The sequence below is a fragment of the Brugia malayi genome (assembly GCF_000002995.4).
Source record: "Brugia malayi strain FR3 genome assembly, contig: Bm_v4_ChrX_scaffold_001, whole genome shotgun sequence".
In the NCBI taxonomy this organism is placed as follows: domain Eukaryota; kingdom Metazoa; phylum Nematoda; class Chromadorea; order Rhabditida; family Onchocercidae; genus Brugia; species Brugia malayi.
This window is the reverse complement of record NW_025062479.1, coordinates 24,756,289-24,775,414: the sequence shown is the minus strand read 5'-3', so window position 1 is coordinate 24,775,414 and position 19,126 is coordinate 24,756,289. Positions and strand designations below refer to the sequence as shown.

The following is a 19,126-nucleotide window of genomic DNA, read 5'->3' as shown; positions in this document are numbered from 1 at the left end:
AGTCATCAAACTGACCAGAATTCTTTGATATCGAATGGAATTTTTGAAGTTAATTTGTTATTAATTCATCTTTAATTGCTAATTAGATTGTAACAGTTTATCTTCTAGCAAACTGACCTATTGGTATTATATTTTCATGAATTACCTAACATTTTCAGCGAATTTATCACATCCGCGCATTGTTTAGTTGGAAATTTTACAAAGACAAATTCTGAATTAATTATAAAAGTAATTTTTAAGATAAAATAATTTCTTCTTTTGAGATGATCTTTATTTTTTTTACCAAAAACATTCAATAACTCAGATTATAACTAATGCATAGTAATTAACGAAAAAATTTTAATAAATTCTTTTTTTTTTCTCCACCTTATCTTTTACTCTCTAATTATAATTACCTAAGTAAGCACTGAAATTAAATCTTCACATAAATATTGATAGTTATTTTTGTATTTTAGGTGACGTAAAAAAAAAAGGCAATTATAAAAAAATTATCAATATTTTTTATAAATTATATTAACCAAAATTTTATTTCCAAAATTCTTAATAATTCATTTTAGTTTTTTATTCAATTAAAAACTAACAAATATTACGCACGTCATTTTTTTTTCTTCCACAAATAATTCGTATTGATTTTGGTTCGATGCGCATTTTTACAATTTTCAATAAAGCTATCTCTGTTAATTTCTGCAAATATTGTTTTGGGCAAAAAAAAAAAAACTTAGAAATTTGCACTTTTGAAAAAAAAAAATCGCTTCTCTGAATAAATTTTTCTAGAATTAAAACGATCAGAAAAGAAAGAGATAAAAAGACAAAAACAAAATAGAAAGTTAAAATTGTAAAAGCTATTGAAAGTTTTATGATCAGTATTTTTTTTTTTTAAAAACGTAATTTCTGTATGGTATTTCATTGAATTTTTATGTCTTTTTTTTCTTGTTTAAGAAAAAAAATGAAAACAAAAAAATATGATAGGAAAGAAAAAAGAAAAAAAAAAAAAACTAAAATTGCAAAAAAAAAAAGAAACGACAATTTAAATCATTTCTAAACAATAATAAATGATTTGATCTAATAGCTTAACTTAGATTTGATCTATAAGTTAACTGATTGTTATTTTGAGTTATTTATATTCTTCTTTTTTGAGTTATTTATATTTGGCATTATCTCGACAATACTTCTTTTTAAAAGAAAGTATGGCATTAAAGAAACTTTTTGAAATGTTTAATTATTATATCAAACTAATAATTTCTCACACTTTTTTTTTAATACTAGAATAATCTGAAATTATTTAAGAAAAAAAAAAAAGAGAAAATGTTTACATCAGGTGAACTCATACCACGAATAATTTTCAAATAATTTATATAATTACTATTAAACTTACTTGATAGCATTTTTATTTTAGTTTTGAAGGAATAGCAAGTAATTAAAGATAAAAGTAAAAATGAAATGATGAAAGCATTAAATAGTTTTATAAGGAAATTTTGGCAAACTTATTTATTTATTTATTCATTCATTAATTAAAACTATCACGAATAAATGCGACAAATAACAGCAACAGTAACAATAAGGATAACAATCAATTTTAACAATTTTTATCAAATATATGCTTTTTTTGTTTTTTTGTTTATTATTCATTTCAGTTATACCTTTTTTTCTTTGTGAAAAAATTTTATTTATAAGAAATAAGAGCTTTCTGTAAATAAAAAGTATTGAATAATTTTTTTTTTTTTTGCTATTATAAAAAATAAATTGAAAAGATTATTTGTAATTTATCAGGAAATGATTTATAACAAATACAATTATCAATTTTAATTCAGTAATTATCATAGATGATAATCTCTTTATTCGTTTTTTTTTTTTAAATTTATATCAATAATAACTTTCTTTTCTTAATTTGTGAGATTTTTTTTCTCCAAATATCATAGATTGATGAATAATTCATTTATTGGAAATGTTAATAAAAATTTCTATTTTGAGGGATTAAAGTAATTTAATGCAAAGAGTAACTTATTTAAAAAAAAAAATATGAAAATGAATATGTTATGATCATTAACTAATAATTTAAATTTAAATAGTTAATTATGTTACAAACAATTTAAATGATTAATAGAAAACAAATAGAAATAAAAATGATAATATATGTTCTAGAAAAGAAAGAAATAGAAATGTAATGGAAAGTTTATAATTATTTCAAAAATCTGAGAGAATCAAATTTTAATGGTCAAAAAAAATAATTACTATAAAAAATGAAAAGGTAAAGAATGTGGTAATAAGAATACGGTAATAAGAGTGCGGTAATAAGAGTACCGTGATAAGAGTACGGTAGCAGCGGGAATAAGAATGCTACGACAATAAGATTGCTGCTACAGCTGCTACGAAAAGACGGCTAGGACAAGATTGCTAGTACAATAAGGCTGCTCGTACAATAAAACCGCTAGCGCAATAAGATTGCTAGTACAATAAGGCTGCTCGTACAATAAGATTGCTAGTACAATAAGATTGCCCGCACAATGAAATTGCTAGCACAATAAGATTGCCCGTACAATGAAATCGCTAGCGCAATAAGATTGCTAGTACAATAAGATTACCTGTACAATGAAATTGCTAGTACAATAAGATTGCTAGTGAAATAAGATCGTCAACACAATAAGATTGCTAGTACAGTAAAATTGCTAGTACAATAAGATTGTTCGTACAATAAGATTGTTAGTGAAATAAGATTGCCCGTACAATAAGATTGCTCGTACAATAAGATTGCCCGTACAATAAGGCTGCTCGTACAATAAGATTGCTAGTACAATAAGATTGCTAGTACAATAAGATTGCCCGTACAATAAGATTGCTAGTACAATAAGAATGCCCATACAATAAGATTGCTAGTACGATAAGATTGCTAGTACAATAAGATTACACATACAATAAGATTGCTAGTACAATAAGATTGCTAGTACAATAAGATCGCCCATACAATAAGATTGCCAGTACAAAAAGATTGCCCATACAATAAGATTGCCCGTACAATAAGATTGCCCGTACAATAAGGCTGCTAGTACAATAAGATTGCCCGTACAATAAGACTGCTAGCACAATAATATTGCCCGTACAATAAGGTTGCTAGTACAATAAGGTTACGGTAATAAGAATACGGCAATAAGGATGCGGTAATAAAAATACGGTAATAAGAATACGCTAATAAAAAACGCTAATAAAAATACGGTAATAAAAACGGTAACAGAAACACGGTATTAAAAAGTACGGTGACAAAAAATACAGTAATAAAAACACGGTAATAAAAGATACTGTAAAAAAAGATACGGTGAGAAGAATACGGTGTTAAGAATAATAAGAATAATAATAAGATAATAATAAGAATAATAATAAGAACAATAAGAATAAGAATAAGAATAATAATAGTAATAATAATAATAATAATATTAATAATAATAATAATAATTTGATGTAATAACAACAATGTTAGTAATAGTATTAATAATAATAACAAATAGTTAAATAAAGTAAAAACAAGAAGAAATTTGAAATTTATTAAAAATGAATATGAGAACAACCAAAAAAAATCTTAACTATTAGCCAGGAATGACAAAAACGTAATAAATTTGGGAATTTTCAACTGAACCGACGATGAAATGAATTGATTAAAAAGTATAAATGAAATAAATGTAATTTTCATTCAAAAAAAAAAACAAATATTCATTGTATTTTGCATTCATTGAATTAAAAATAAAAGATAAAAATAATTAGCAAATATTTGCGATTACAGCAAATGCAAATGATTCATTTGAAAAGTATGCATTTAACAAGAAAATTAATCAAATTTAACTAACAAATGATTGAAAGAAAAACTTAAAAACTTTATTTGAAACTTTATTTGTTAATCGTTGGCTAGTATAGCAAAATGCTTAAAAATGATTTATGCTAGTAGAAGAGAAAAATTAAATGAAAAAAAATCTAAATTAAAACGAAAAAAAAACTAAAAAATGTTTTAACCGGAAGACTTTAATTCAATTTTTTGTAAACAATATAAAATTATTATGTGATCGTTTTCTCGCTTTTTTTTAAATTAAAGTTAATTAAAAAAAAAAAAAATTTGGCAAAAAAAAAAAAACATAAGATTAATTAGAATATAATTATGCATTATAGATTAAAATAAAATTTTAAAAGTATTCGAAAATTTTACTTTGCTCGAAGAAATCTTATAGATACTAACGTGACAGTACACGTGTAAAAGCAAATTTAGAATTTCTTTCTTACTGTCCTGTTTTCTTGTGAAACAAAGTAAGTTTCCTTTCTTGATAGTTCAGATCGTTGACTTTTTTATCGTCGATAGATGGTAGATTCTCGAATCTGTACTGGTTCTGTTCTGTGACACGTGTACTATGGCAGTCTTCGTGAAATATTTTATTATTCAAATCTCAAATTTGGATAATTAAACCAAACCACACATTAACATTAAAAATTATACAACATTACAATAATGAATTGATACATAACACACAAATATAAATTAATTATAAAACATTCAAAGATATAAGCAAGCATCTCGCAATCGAACTATACCAAAACAAAGAATTATAATAAATGACATTGTGAGGAAGAAAATTGGTAGGGATTTTATGGATGCTAAGGTTACAAAGTAGATCAAAATCACTTAGAACAATAGCCTTTGTTCACTACATTACAACTTCGCCAATCCGTGCTGCGACAACACGTATCAAAAGTGAAGTGTAATCTATCCAAATGTCACTAAAATGTTTGTAAATAATTATTTGCATTTTTAATATAAGTATGAAATTATTAAATTAAACTACACATTCCGTTATACATTTTTTTTAGCAAATTTAATGAAAATTATATAATGTTTTTTAATTAATTTATTTATTTAATATTAGCAATTCATTTTTCAATATTATTATTACAGTCTAATTTAGTAGCAATTCATACTAATAATTGTCATTTCTAATTAATTATAATTTTTTTTCTTTAATTAGTTAATTATAAAATCTAGGAAGACAAAGATGCCTCATTATCATTATCATTATTATCATTATCTCATTACCATTATTGTTATTATTCATCTGTCTAGTTCTTCTTTTTTTTTTTTTTTTTTTGCTTAAATTTATAATTATTTCTAATTTGTAATTTTGTAATTTAGCCAATTTATAATTATTTTATTTTTTTCGGTAATGCTATTTCAGTAATTTCTATTTTAAAATCAGTTGATCAGTTCAAGATGAAATTTTATAAAGTTGCAAAAATTATATGAAATAATTATACAATTAATTCAAAACAAAAAAAAAAAAAAAAGAAAAAAATCATGTTTGCTATCTGTTTTGATGATAATAAATTAAATAACTCAGTGATTAAATTAGTTTAAATTATGAAATTATTTTTTTTTTTTTTAGTTGCAATATAATATAGAATAAAAGAATCAATTAAACTATTTAGTATCTAAATTAGATTAGTTAGTTAAAATAAATCAGAGAAAAAAAAATTCATTTAAAGTGTGATGAAATTAATGAAATTGAAAAAATATAAATAAATAAATGAATGTATCAGTGATAAGCGTAAATAGAAAGCAAAAGTGATCAAGGATAAGGAATAAAAACTTGATTAATTTGTATTATTTATGGTATTTATAAATTTAGTCATTGCTATCTTCAATTATTAGCAATATTTGAATTCTTGAATTTGCAATTTAATTTTAAGTAATCGAATATTAGCTCATATTTCAGATAATATGTGCTAATCAATGGCAATCAATGAAATTAATAAATGATCAAAAAGCAATTGATTTTCCTTCTTTTTTCTTTTCTTTGCATTTAGGAAAATTATCACTGAATAATAATCAGTTCAAAAAAAAGAATTGATCATAGCTAATTGATCAAAATTACTGTAATCATTTAGAATCAAATCAAGATCATTTTAGACAAATCAAAAAATGATTGTTTTAACTATCCAATAAAACTAATAATAATTTTGTGGACAAATTTTCAATTATTTGACAGAATTTTCTTTGTCGCAAAAGAAAAAAAAAAAAAAAAAAAAAAACTAATCATAAAATGACAATTGAATACTGAAAATAAAATGATAATTAATAATAATAATTAAATTTTTTTTCTTATAAAATTCCTCGAGTATGAAATAATAAATTTTGTCACCTTTTTTTTTTTTTAAAATCCTGAAATTGATATTAGTTGTAGCTCGTTCAAAATTTGACAAATTTGAAAAAGCAAAAATTATTTGTTATAAAAATGAGCAAATTTCAGGATATATTTATAATTAATTTCAGGATAAAAAATCCTATCAAGAATTTACATGTGGTTTGAATTTATAATCTTTTCAATTTTAATAAGGATAATTTTTGAAATAATTAATTGGAATGAGAGAGAATTTATTCTTTAATCTTTGTCACTTATCAATTATAATAAATTTGATTTAAATTAGCAAATTCTAAAATAGTGCTCGTAATTAAAATAACCCATTATCATTATGATAATTACATTACATATTACTTTTATCAAAAGGAAAAAAAAAATTATTAAATATTACTTTAATCAAAATCAGAAAAGTATTACATATTACTTTTATCAAAAGGAAAAAAAAAATTATTAAATATTACTTTAATCAAAATCAGAAAAGTTTAGCAATTAAGCTTACATATTACCTTCATGCTGAAAGCTAAATGATTGCAAAATTTCAAATTTAACATTTTCTTACACCTATTTTTATTTTAAAATAACTTAAAATTTTTGTTTTGTTAGATTTTTGTAGCTTAATTTAATTAAATAAGCTTTACCGATTGATATATTTCTCGAGAAAAATTTTTATAATTTTTGCAATCTGATATAAAAAATTTGACTTTAGTGATAAATTTATAATTGATATAAACTGCTATCATATCTCTACTAGCCAAGCCAATAAGTGTTAAATTTTTCATCTAATGTTACCTAAGTTTCAAAAGCAGAATTTTATATTTATATTTTTAGCTTAAATTATATTTTTGTCAAATTAATTTTTTCATTTAATTAAGAAAAGTTTTTATTAAAAAAAATTCCATTCAGTTGTAGTAGTTTCAAATAATTACAGCTATCAGTTTTACGTAATTTATGCATATTTTAACAATTTCAGCAGTTTTATGCTTATATTTGAATTTATAATTTTAATTTTGCGCTCAAATCTTTTTTTAGAATAATTGATTCGTGATAATATGATATTATTATCAGAACTATATTTGATAACTTTTAAAAATAACTAATTAATTGATAATTAGTAAAACTGCTATAGAATCCTAATTATTATTGATTAAATCTATTAGATTCAAAACATTTGCTGTTAAACTGAATGAAATTATGAGAAATTTAATATGATTTTTTTTTTTCTTTGCTCATTAAATCATTAAATGATCAATGCCGCATTCTTCAAAAAGCATTAATTGATTCAACTGATTTAATCAATATTATCAAATCAGTGTAAATAATTTACCAATATTATCATATCACAATATCAATGTAATTTAAGTAGATTAAGGATATTAAATGTTAAATTATTTTTATAATATCAATATTCTATCAGTTATAATCAGTGTGACATTTTTGTGACAATTTCTCCTTTCCTAAATTCATTTGCATTCAAATAAAAGCACTTTTAATGATTTGTTAATTTATCAATTTTTTTTTTCTTAAACGCTCTTACGCTGATCATACAGCTAATTGATAAATAACACATTTCAATTGTTTAGCTGATAAGATATATCAAATTGAACTTTTATAAGATGGATTTGATCTTTGATCTGAACATTTTAGCTAAATCATTCATTTATTTTCAAATTTATTTTTATTATCATAAACAGCCAACAATTTAATTCTATTAATTTCATTCCTTATCTTTCACAGTTTTTTTTTTCCTAAAATTTAATCATTTCCCATCCATTAAATCAATTAATCTATTTGATAATAATAAATCAATCTTATGTGCAACAAATAATTTTTTTTTTATCTCATAAATCGATCTACTGTTACTCAATAAATCGATTTGAAAATTGATTTATTATTATCAGTGTGTTTCAATCAGCTACAAAAGTGACAAAAAATTTTCACAAACATTTCAAATTTTTCTGACTTAAAATTTTCAAAATAATTTTTTATCACTTGTGCTTAATTTTTTTTAAAAAGAAAACTTATTTTCTTACATATTTCATCAATTCATAAAATTTCAAATTTTCATAAGAACTTTTTTTTTTTTGAAAAAAGAAAGAAAAGAAGAAGATGTATAATTGTATTATAATGTAATTTCACATCACAAAAATTATCCTATTATAATGAAAAAATCAATTGAAATAATATATCATTGACATATAAATAGCAAATAAATTAATTAATTATCATATTAAATTAAAATTTGAAATTAGGAAAAAGAGAACAATTCATTTTATTAGTTATGTCACATTACTTTTATACAATTATTTCAATCAATACAGAAATTTTTTTTTTTTTTCATTTACGAAGGAAATTTTATTAATCCAATTGAGTAGTTATTTGTATTTATGTCTTATTTTATTTATATTCCAATTATTCCATTACGTTAATTCCTGTAAATTATTCAATCTTCTAACTCTATTTCAACCACCTGCTCTCATTTTATTGTAAGTAAATGAGAGTATTCAACCAAACGGAAGTACAAAATGTACTATCGTACTGAATATATCACAGTATTGTTCGATGTTTGCAACTGATATGTTCCGTTGATACCAGGTGCAATCCTTATTGTATTACAGGCCGCAATTAGTACTAGTAGTGCGTCACTGTCCGCAACCGCACTGCACTATGTTACTGTCCGCAAATGGCACCATATTATGTTACTGTCTATTATTTTACTGTCCGCAATCGTACTCCATCTATTGTGTCACTGTCCGCAACCGCACTGCACTGTGTTACTGTCCGCAACCACACTGTACTCTATTATCGTCCGCAAATCCGCAAATGGCGCTATAGCATATCAGTGTCCGCAATTGGCATTGTGCTATGCAATCGTTTTCAGCTAGTACCATACCTTTCCATCATCTATTTCATATATATATTCACGATCTGGACGAATTGAAAGAAAAGAATCAAAGAGAGAGAGGGAAGAAAATAAAGATAGGCAGAGGGACAGAGAGAGAGAGAGACGAAAGCTAAAAAAACTATATTACAGCCATAAATTTGATAAATAAAATGATGGATGGATGAAAGAGGACGATGGAGAGGATGCTGACAGACGAAGAAAAGTTGTTCGTCAGTTCGTTTTTTCAAAGAAACACAATAGACATACTAAATACGACGTGACATGACGTGACGTGACGTGACGTGACGTGATACGACGTTCCTCGATCTTCATCTTACACCACAGCTTTCTCGTCCTTTCCAAACTTTCACTTTCGCGTGCGTTTGTATATATGTATACATGTGTATGCGCATGCACCACAAGATCAAAGGTCTATGTGTATGTGTGTGTGTGTGTGTGCGTCTGTTTATCTGTGTGTCTACGCCTTGTATGTGTGTTTCAGTTTGTAGCTGTTTTCTCGTTGTTTAAATTGAAAATCATTGTCTCTTCAAATATCTGTCTGTCTCGTTGATTCTTCGATGATAGCGGCAAGGCGGTAGCGGCAGCGGCAACAACGACAACAGAAGGTGGAAGCAGTAGCCAAATTACTTCAGCCATAACGCTAGTGACAGGCAAAGACGACGACGGCATTAACGATGATAACTGCGACGAGCACGACGACAACGACAACGATAACGACGGCAACAAGGACGGATTACAGCGACGAATTCCATAATTTAATATGTATTTCAATCATTTACTTTTTTCATTCTTTTTTTTTTTTTTTTTCCTTTTCATCAATTTCTGTTGAATAGTCAGGTGTGTAAAGTGTTTGAAAAATGTTGATAAAATTAAATGGAACACATCTACTAATCGTATAGATTAAAATATAATCTATAGATCAATCAATAATGATCAAATTTTGTTGAACTAATTGAAACAAATTGAATTAAAACTAATTTAAGCACTTAATGATAACGAAAAGATTATTAGTAAATAATAACAATAAATAATATATATTAATTTAGTTTTTTTTTTTTTTCTTTTAAAATGCAATCATATTTCTATATTTAGTTTCTTTTTTCTATTTTTTTCTTCTTCTCAAATATTATTATAAATTGATAAGCTTCTCTTTCCCATATATAAAAGAATTGATGTTTTTTTTTTTTTTTTTTTTTTTTTTTATCTTATTTTCATTTCATTTCCTCCATTTGGCCACTTTTCTTTTTTTCCAAACGAAATTTTAATAAAATAGCCTAGTTTATAGCAATTTTAATGTATATTTGATTGTCAAAAGAATTTCATTTAATTATTATTAAAAAAAAAAAGAAAAATTAAACCAAATATTTATTATTATTAAAAAAAAAAAAAAAAATTGTTTAAAACAATTACTAAAAAATTAAACCAAAAATGTTTATTGTATATTTAAAATATTCTATTTTACAATACTACAATACGGTAAAATAGAATTGAATTGATAATTTTTATCTGGAAATTTTAAAAGTAATGTAAAAGATGAATAAGTGAACAATATGAAATAGAATTGATTTTAATTTTTTTTATTTGTATTTTTTGTATTATTTTATTATCTCTTTCGTATTTTTCTTTCTTTCTTTTTTTTTTTTTAATTTTTAATCAATTTCTTTATTGCTTTCATTCTTTCTCATCGTTTTTGTTGACAATTTGAAAAGAGAAGAAAAGTTGTTAATCGATTTATGCCAAAAAAAAAAAAAAAAAAAATGACACATCCAATCAATTAGTTGCCTATTGAGGAAAATTTTCATTTTTAATTCAAAAAAAAGAAAAAAAAAATACATTCATTTATTTGTCCATTTTTAATAAAAATTTTATATCGCAAATTGCTTACAAATTACTTTTAAATTCATATCCATCCAAAAAATAAATTGTTCCTTAGATATTTTATACATAAATATGTGAAGAGATTTAATCTTTCATTAAAAAAAGTAAATAAATAATAATCTTACTAAACTATGATTAATTATTTAGGCAAAATATAATGAATTGAAATAAACATTTGAAAAATATTTATTTATGTGTTTATCATAGATTAAAGTTAAAAAACAGTTCAAATTATTAAACAATTGAATAAAGCAAAAATATTTATTTATTTATTTCAAAAAAAAAGTTTTATTTCAATCGTATTTATTTATTGTATTTGCATAAAATTATATATAATACAATTTACTTTACTTATCTGTCATTTTTACATTGGATAATTAATCATTAATAATATTTCTAAATGACAAAATAAAAAATAGTAATAAGTAAAATAACATTGAAATTTTGTTCGGCTAAAAAATGAAATTAATTTAGCATATATCAATTAATTTAGCAAAAATGAAGCAAAAAAAATGAAATTTTGTTGAAATTAATTTAGCATATATCAATTAATCAATTAATTTAGCAAAAATGAAATTAATTTAGCATATATCAAGCACTTCCTAAAAGCACTTCCTAAAATTTATATTTTACAGTTGAAACCAATTTAAATATTATATTAAATAAATTTATATATATTTTTTATATATTTATAATGAAATAAATATTTTCATTCAATAAAATTGTTCATTCAGTTTTTCAGTGTTACAATTTGACAGATTGTTTTGCTCTATCGTTTATTTGTTATTCCTTTATTTGTTTCATTCATTCGTTCATTAACTTCAGTCATTCATTTGTCTATTTCATATAAATTATTATTATTATTATTATTAGTTTATTATTTATTATTGTTATTATTATTATTATTATTTACTATTATTTTTTTATTATTATTATTTAATATTATCAATATTTTATATTTTACAATTCACATTAATTTAAATATTATATTAAATAAATCTATATATATATATATATATATATATATATATAGATTCATTAAATAAATCTATATAGTTTCATTCATTCATTCACTCACTCAATAGAATTCAATTCCATTCGGTTCATTCAATTCAATTCAGTTCCGCTCAGTTCCATTCAGTTCCATTCAATTCCATTCAATTCCATTTAATTCCATTCAGTTCTATTCAGTTCCATTCAATTCCATTCAGTTCCATTCAATTCCATTCAGTTCCATTCAATTCCATTCAGTTCCACTCAATTCCATTCAATTCCATTCAGTTCCATTCAATCCCATTCAATTCCGTTCAGTCCCATTCAGTTTCGTTCAGTTCCATTCAGTCTTGTTCAGTCCTATTCAGTCCCATTCAGTCCCGTTCAATCCCATTTAGTCTCATTCAGTCCCGTTCAGTCCTATTCAGTTCCATTCAGTCCCATTCAATTCCGTTCAGTCTTATTCAATTCCATTCAATCCCATTCAGTTCCATTCAGTTCCGTTCAGTCCCATTCAGTCCCATTCAGTCTCGATCAGTCCTATTCAGTCCCATCCGGTCCCATTCAATTCCATTCAGTCCCATTCAATTCCATTCCATTCCATTCATCCACTCATTCATTCATTCAATTTAGTCATTCATTCGTTTATTTCCTATAAATTATTATTGTTATTATTATTTTTCATTATTAATATTATTATTTATTGTTGTTATTGTTATTATTATTTTTTTATTATCTGTTATTATTATTATTATTACTATTATTACTAATATTAGTATTATTTATTATTATTATTATTACTATTTATTATTATCATTGATTATTATTATTAGCTCTAATCTAGTATTATCATTTCTTACTAATATTTATCATTTCTTAGCTAATTGTAGAATCTATAAAGATAAAAATGTCTCATTATTATTATCATCACTTATCTCATTATTATCATCGTTATTATTTATCTGTTTAGCTCTTCCTTTTTTTTTTTTTTTTTTTTTGATTTTAAATTTCCATAACGGATTTAATCCGAAATGATAATAATATTATCACAATTATGTAATGCTTATCAATGTCACAAATTGTCACTGTGTCACATATTTATGTTTCATTTGACCTTTTTGTTTTTAAGCAATTTTCTCTCTTCTTTTTTAATTACTACTAAGGAGACAAAAAAAAAAAAAGAGAAGAACGAGAGAGAGAGAGAGAGAGAGAGAGAGAGAGAGAGAGAGGGAGATGGAGGAAGAAAGAAAAAAGATATTGAATTTTTACATCATTTCTCCTTTCCCTGTCTATAGGATTCACTAACTTCTCAATTCATTTTATATTTTTCATAAAATGAATCGAGCAGATCAGTGAAAATAGTGTATGTGTATGTGTGTGTGTGTGTGTGTGTATGTGTATGTATGTGTATATGTGTGTATGTGTGTGTATGTGTATGTGTGTGTATGTGTATATGTGTGTGTGTGTGTATGTGTATGTATGTGTATATGTGTGTGTGTGTGTGTGTATTTGTATGTATGTGTATATGTGTGTGTGTGTGTGTGTGTATGTGTATGTATGTGTATATGTGTGTATGTGTGTGTATGTGTATATGTGTGTGTGTGTGTATGTGTATGTATGTGTATATGTGTGTATGTGTGTGTATGTGTATATGTGTGTGTGTGTGTGTGTGTGTATGTGTATGTATGTGTATATGTGTGTATGTATGTGTATATGTGTGTATGTGTGTGTATGTGTATATGTGTGTGTGTGTGTGTGTATGTGTATGTATGTGTATATGTGTGTGTGTGTGTGTATGTGTATGTATGTGTATATGTGTGTATGTGTGTGTCACCACGACATTTTTTTCACCTCTGACAATCCTGTCGTAGTGTTGATCGTCTTTCTGCTCTTCGTATCTTTCCATTTCTCGAATTTCGTTTTTTTTTTTTTTTTTTTTCTTTTTTGCGAGAGGAACTCGAGAATAGAGAATATGCCATCATCAAATAGTTGCTGCTAAAATATTTTATTCGAAAAATTTTATAAATTTTTATAATTTTATAATTGGTAATAAATTATTTTCCTAATTGATTGAATTATATCAGAATTGTTTTTTTTTTTTTTTTTTATTTTCTTCCATTTAGGCCTATTTTTTTTTTTTTTTTTCATTTATAACTTTTAACACAATTCATTTTAATAGTTAACATGAAAATTCTTCCCAAATAATTAGTATTTACCCGAAAATTTAAAAAAAAAAAAAAAAAAATTGGAAACAATAAATTTATTAACGAATAAGAAAAATGTAAAAGATAAAAAAAAAAAGAAAAAAGAGAGAGGAAATAAGATTATATTTGTATATTAGAAAAATGTGAAATTAAATTAGGATGAAATGAGAATAAAATGAAAAGCGATGAATGAATGTGCGCTTTTCAGATGGATTTTTTTTTTCTTCATTTTTTATCAATTTAAAATATTATTTCTTTTTTTTTTTTTTATTGTTAAAATTATTGCTAATTAAAAGATGTATTGTATTATTCTCGATGAAAAAAGTTATAAATAGCATTTATTAGTTTAAATTTTCGGAATATGATTGATAATTTGTATTAAAATAATGTTATATTTTCAATTTAGCTCTACTAAATTCATATTTAATGATTAAATAATTTGTGCTAACTAATTAATTGATTATTTATTTACTTATTTTTTTTTTAATGTTATATTTAAATTTAACAAAATTATTTATCGGTTATTGTCGTTTTGTTTGCAATTTTACGCTAATTTCTTCGTCAAAAAAAAAGAAAAAATTTTAATCTAAAATGAAATTTTTTCATATTGCAGATAAGAATAATAAAACTGTAATTAATCAACAAAACAAAACAAAAAAAAAAAAAAAAAAAAACAAAAACAAAAACAAAAACAAAGAGAGAAGAAAGAAAGAAAAGAAAAGTAAACAAATAACAATTCTTTAAATGACTGACAATGAGCGCAATTTGTCAACAACTGAAATTCATTCATATATGGATAAAATTCGTGGTATTAATCAATCGGTATCAACTGGTGATAATATAACGGTAACTGATACCAATATAAATGCTACCGGAAGTACCACAAAACGACGACAATATCAACGGAAACGAAAAGAAGGAACAATTGAAGATCCAAAAGTGCCAACACCGCCAATAATGCATACAGTAGTTAAATCAGAATACGACGAAAAAGAAGTTAGTTTTTTTTTTTTTTTTTAAAAAATTTTAATCATTAAAAAATTTTCTTTTCATTGTTATAAAATTATCAAAATTATCAGCCACATTATAAATATCAAAAAAAAAAAAAAAAAGAAAAGAAAAATATATATGTATAATCTAAGGTATATAAGTAGCTAAAATAATTGCTCTCATTTAAAAAAAAAATATATTTATTTCGAATTTTTGATTTATACAGTTGAAATTATTATCGAATTTCTTTTCTTTAATAATTAAATTTTGGTTATCGTTTTTTTTTTTTTTTTTTTTAAATGTTTAACAAATATACAAAGTATCATAGTATAAAACTAAAAAATGATGTTTGATTGAATACAAAAATTGATGAGGAAGAAGAAAAATGAGAAAATATTTTGTGTAAAGTAATTTTTATAAAATTTAAAAAAAATTATTCTTCTTGGATCAAATCAAAAATCACATTCAATATAGTTTGTTACTTAAATACTTAAATATTTATTTATATAAACCCTAATGCAAGAAAAAAAAAAAGGTAAAGAAATTAAAGAATAAGTTAAAAGAGAGTTGTATCAATTGATAATTTCATCTCATTCGAATATCTTTTTCTTTTTTTTTTTTTTTTTTTTTTTTCAAATTTTTTTAAAAGTGAAAAAAAAAAAAAGAGAAATCAATCATAAAAGTTAAAAATTTTACTTATTATTTGACATATTTACTTAATGTAAAAAAAAAAAAAAGCATTTTTTCTTTTTCTAATGTATTATTGTTGTTTATCATCAAACTTTTATTAGAAAATAAATGAAATGTAAAAAAAAAAAAAAAGAGGAAAGAAAAAAGCACTGCTAAATTTAGTGCATGTTAAGTGCAGTGCATGCAAATTTGCATGCACGAATAGAATGCATTTATTATTATCATTTTAAATTAAATAAAATATATATTTTTTAAAAACCAGTTTTGTACATTTTATTTACAATATTTTATTGCTTTGTGTAGAATTGGTAAATGAATTAGCTAAATTAATTATTTAAAAAGTTAATGGATCTAATTTTTTGGACAATTTTCTGCTTTTTTTTTTGCTTTTTTTTTTTTTTTTGATCAGTCAATTTGTACCATTTTTGGTTCCAATATGTCACATTGATCGCTCTTACATTTTATTTTATCTTTAAATGTCATTCTGCTATGACATTCTGTTTATGGTTTTTTTTTTTTTTTGAACCTCACTTTTTTTTTTTTTCTTGTCTCTTTTCAAAAATAAAGTTTTAATAATAATAATAATGAATAAATGTGATAATGATAGTATTTATAATGGTAATAATAATGATAATAATAATAAATAAATAATAGCGGCGATGATAACATTTATAACAATGCTAATGATAATAATAATAATAATAATAGTAAATAAATAATGATTAAAATGATGATATTTATAATGATAATGATAATAAATAAATGTAGCGATGATGTTTATAATAATGATAATGATAGTGATAATAATAATGATAAAATAAATAATAGTAGTAATAACGATGATGATGATGGTAATAATAATAATAAATGATAATAATAATAATTATAATAAAAATAATAATAATAACAACAATAATAATAACAATAATAATAATTATAATAATAATAATAAAAATAATAATAATAACAACAATAATAATAATAATATTAATAAATGATGATAATAGTAATAATAATAATAATAAATAAATAATAGGAAATGATGGTGATAATAATAATAATAATAATAATAATAAATGATGATGATGATATTATTGATAGATCATAAATTGCATTCGCATTTATCTTTATTGATGCTTTTTTTTTTTTCTTCCATCCAACGAATCATATTTTCATTTTAAAATTTTCACTGCAAGTCATCATTTTTATTATTGATAAGAGCAGAAATCATAAAAATGAACAGATGCGAACAAATGTCCCAAAACGGACAAATGCGCCTTTTTGAATGAACATTCACATCAAAAAAAAAAAGAGGAAAGAATGGAAAGGAGAAAATCAACATAACGAGGATAGTTTAGTTTTTCTTCTCTCTTCAAATTTGTTTTTGAAATCCAACAAACTGAAATGTAAAAGTGTTTTGAAAATGTTTGTTTATGGCAAGCTGATGCTTCATTTTTTCGTTCTTAACATAAATAAATACATGTGCTATTCATTCTTTATTTATTATCTAGAGAGAGAGAGAGAGAGAGAGAGAGAGAGGGAGAGGGAAAAAGAAAAGTAAAATAAAGTAAAGTAAAGTAAAGTTAACTATTAGCAAAACTAGTGTTTTTAATCACATTCAATAAATTAATGAAATAAAAAATGTTTATATCTGATTTTAAATTGTTTGTTTACTTCAATAATATTTTCTATATCTGCTTATGTATTTATATGTTCTTTTTTCTTTTTTTTTATATTAAATTTAAATTTCATTAATTGTTTCTTTCCTATTTTTTTTTTTTTTTTGAATTGCAAATAAATTTATAACTAACTTTGATCAATAATAAAAGAGAAAACAAAAAAGCAAAAAAAAAAAAAAAATAAAAAATTATTTGATTAATAATAATCTTTTGAAGGAATGAAAATTTTTGATTTTTTTTTTTTTTTTTAATATTTATTCAGTTAATTTTAACAAATGTTTGATTGAAAATTGGGAAAATAATGTATTGATGAGTTGGTATAAATTTTTAATCGAACAATAATGATCGCCGATCTTTAGCGGATCAAATGAATGATTGGAGGACAGTCATATATGATTGTTTGTGTCTGTTTAGATGATGACATACACATACATTAGTAGTAGACCACAATTTAAATGAGTTTAAAATCTCGACTAAAATTTAATCTATGAATAAATTGTTCTTAATCATGCTTATAATACAAATTGCATTATGGATTCAGATGGAAGGGAGAAGGATGAGAGTGAATTCAGATGGATGAAGGATGGATGGGACTGGATTCAGAGGGAAAAAAGGGGATGAGAATAGACTCAGATGGTTGGATAGGATTGGATTCAGATGAAAGATGGATGGGATTGAATTCAGATGGAAGAGAGAGGGATGATAATGGATTCAGATGAAAGGTAGATTGATGGGATTGGATTCAGATGGGAGATAGATGGATGGGATTGGATTCAGATGGAAGATAGATGGATGGGATTGGATTCAGATGGAAGATGGATGGATGGGATTAGATTCAAATGGAAGGGAGAGGGATGAGATTGGATTCAGATGAAAGGTAGATTGATGGGATTGGATTCAGATGGAAGATGGATGGATGGGATTGGATTCAGATGGAAGATAGATGGATGGGATTGGATTCAGATGGAAGATGGATGGATGGGATTAGATTCAGATGGAAGGGAGAGGGATGAGATTGGATTCAGATGGAAGGTAGATTGATGGGATTGGATTCAGATGGAAGATGGATGGATGGGATTAGACTCAGATGGAAGGGAGAGGGATGAGATTGGATTCAGATGGAAGATAGATGGATGGGATTGGATTCAGATGGAAGATGGATGGATGGGATTAGATTCAGATGGAAGGGAGAGGGATGATAATGAATTCAGATGGGAGATGGATGGGATTGGATTCAGATGGAAGATGGATGGATGGGATTAGATTCAGATGGAAGGGAGAGGGATGATAATGAATTCAGATGGGAGATGGATGGGATTAGATTCAGATGGAAGATGGATGGATGGGATTGGATTCAGATGGAAGATGGATGGATGGGATTAGATTCAGATGGAAGGGAGAGGGATGAGATTGGATTCAGATGGAAGATAGATGGATGGAATTGAATTCAGATGGAAGATGGATGGATGGGATTGGATTCAGATGGAAGGGAGAGGGATGAGATTGGATTCAGATGGAAGGTAGATTGATGGGATTGGATTCAGATGGATGGATGGGATTAGACTCAGATGGAAGGGAGAGGGATGAGATTGGATTCAGATGGAAGATAGATGGATGGGA

The 19,126-nt window shown here is 24.3% G+C and overlaps 2 protein-coding genes across 2 annotated transcripts; both read left to right on the top strand.

The window, feature by feature from the left end:
• Nucleotides 1–9,232: 9,232 nt before the first annotated feature.
• Nucleotides 9,233–9,826, top strand: Bm8331 (Uncharacterized protein; the record flags this gene model as incomplete). The annotated part of the gene is made up of 2 exons (XM_043076022.1): nt 9,233–9,285; nt 9,637–9,826. The coding sequence occupies 2 exons, from the start codon at nt 9,233–9,235 to the stop codon at nt 9,824–9,826; spliced, it is 243 nt and encodes an 80-aa protein (XP_042931956.1).
• A 5,113-nt stretch (nt 9,827–14,939) lies between these two features.
• Bm18097 (Uncharacterized protein) lies at nt 14,940–18,769 on the top strand (the record flags this gene model as incomplete). The annotated part of the gene is made up of 2 exons (XM_043076021.1): nt 14,940–15,143; nt 18,563–18,769. 2 exons carry the CDS (start codon nt 14,940–14,942, stop codon nt 18,767–18,769), a joined length of 411 nt encoding a protein of 136 aa, XP_042931955.1.
• Between the last annotated feature and the right edge of the window lie 357 nt (nt 18,770–19,126).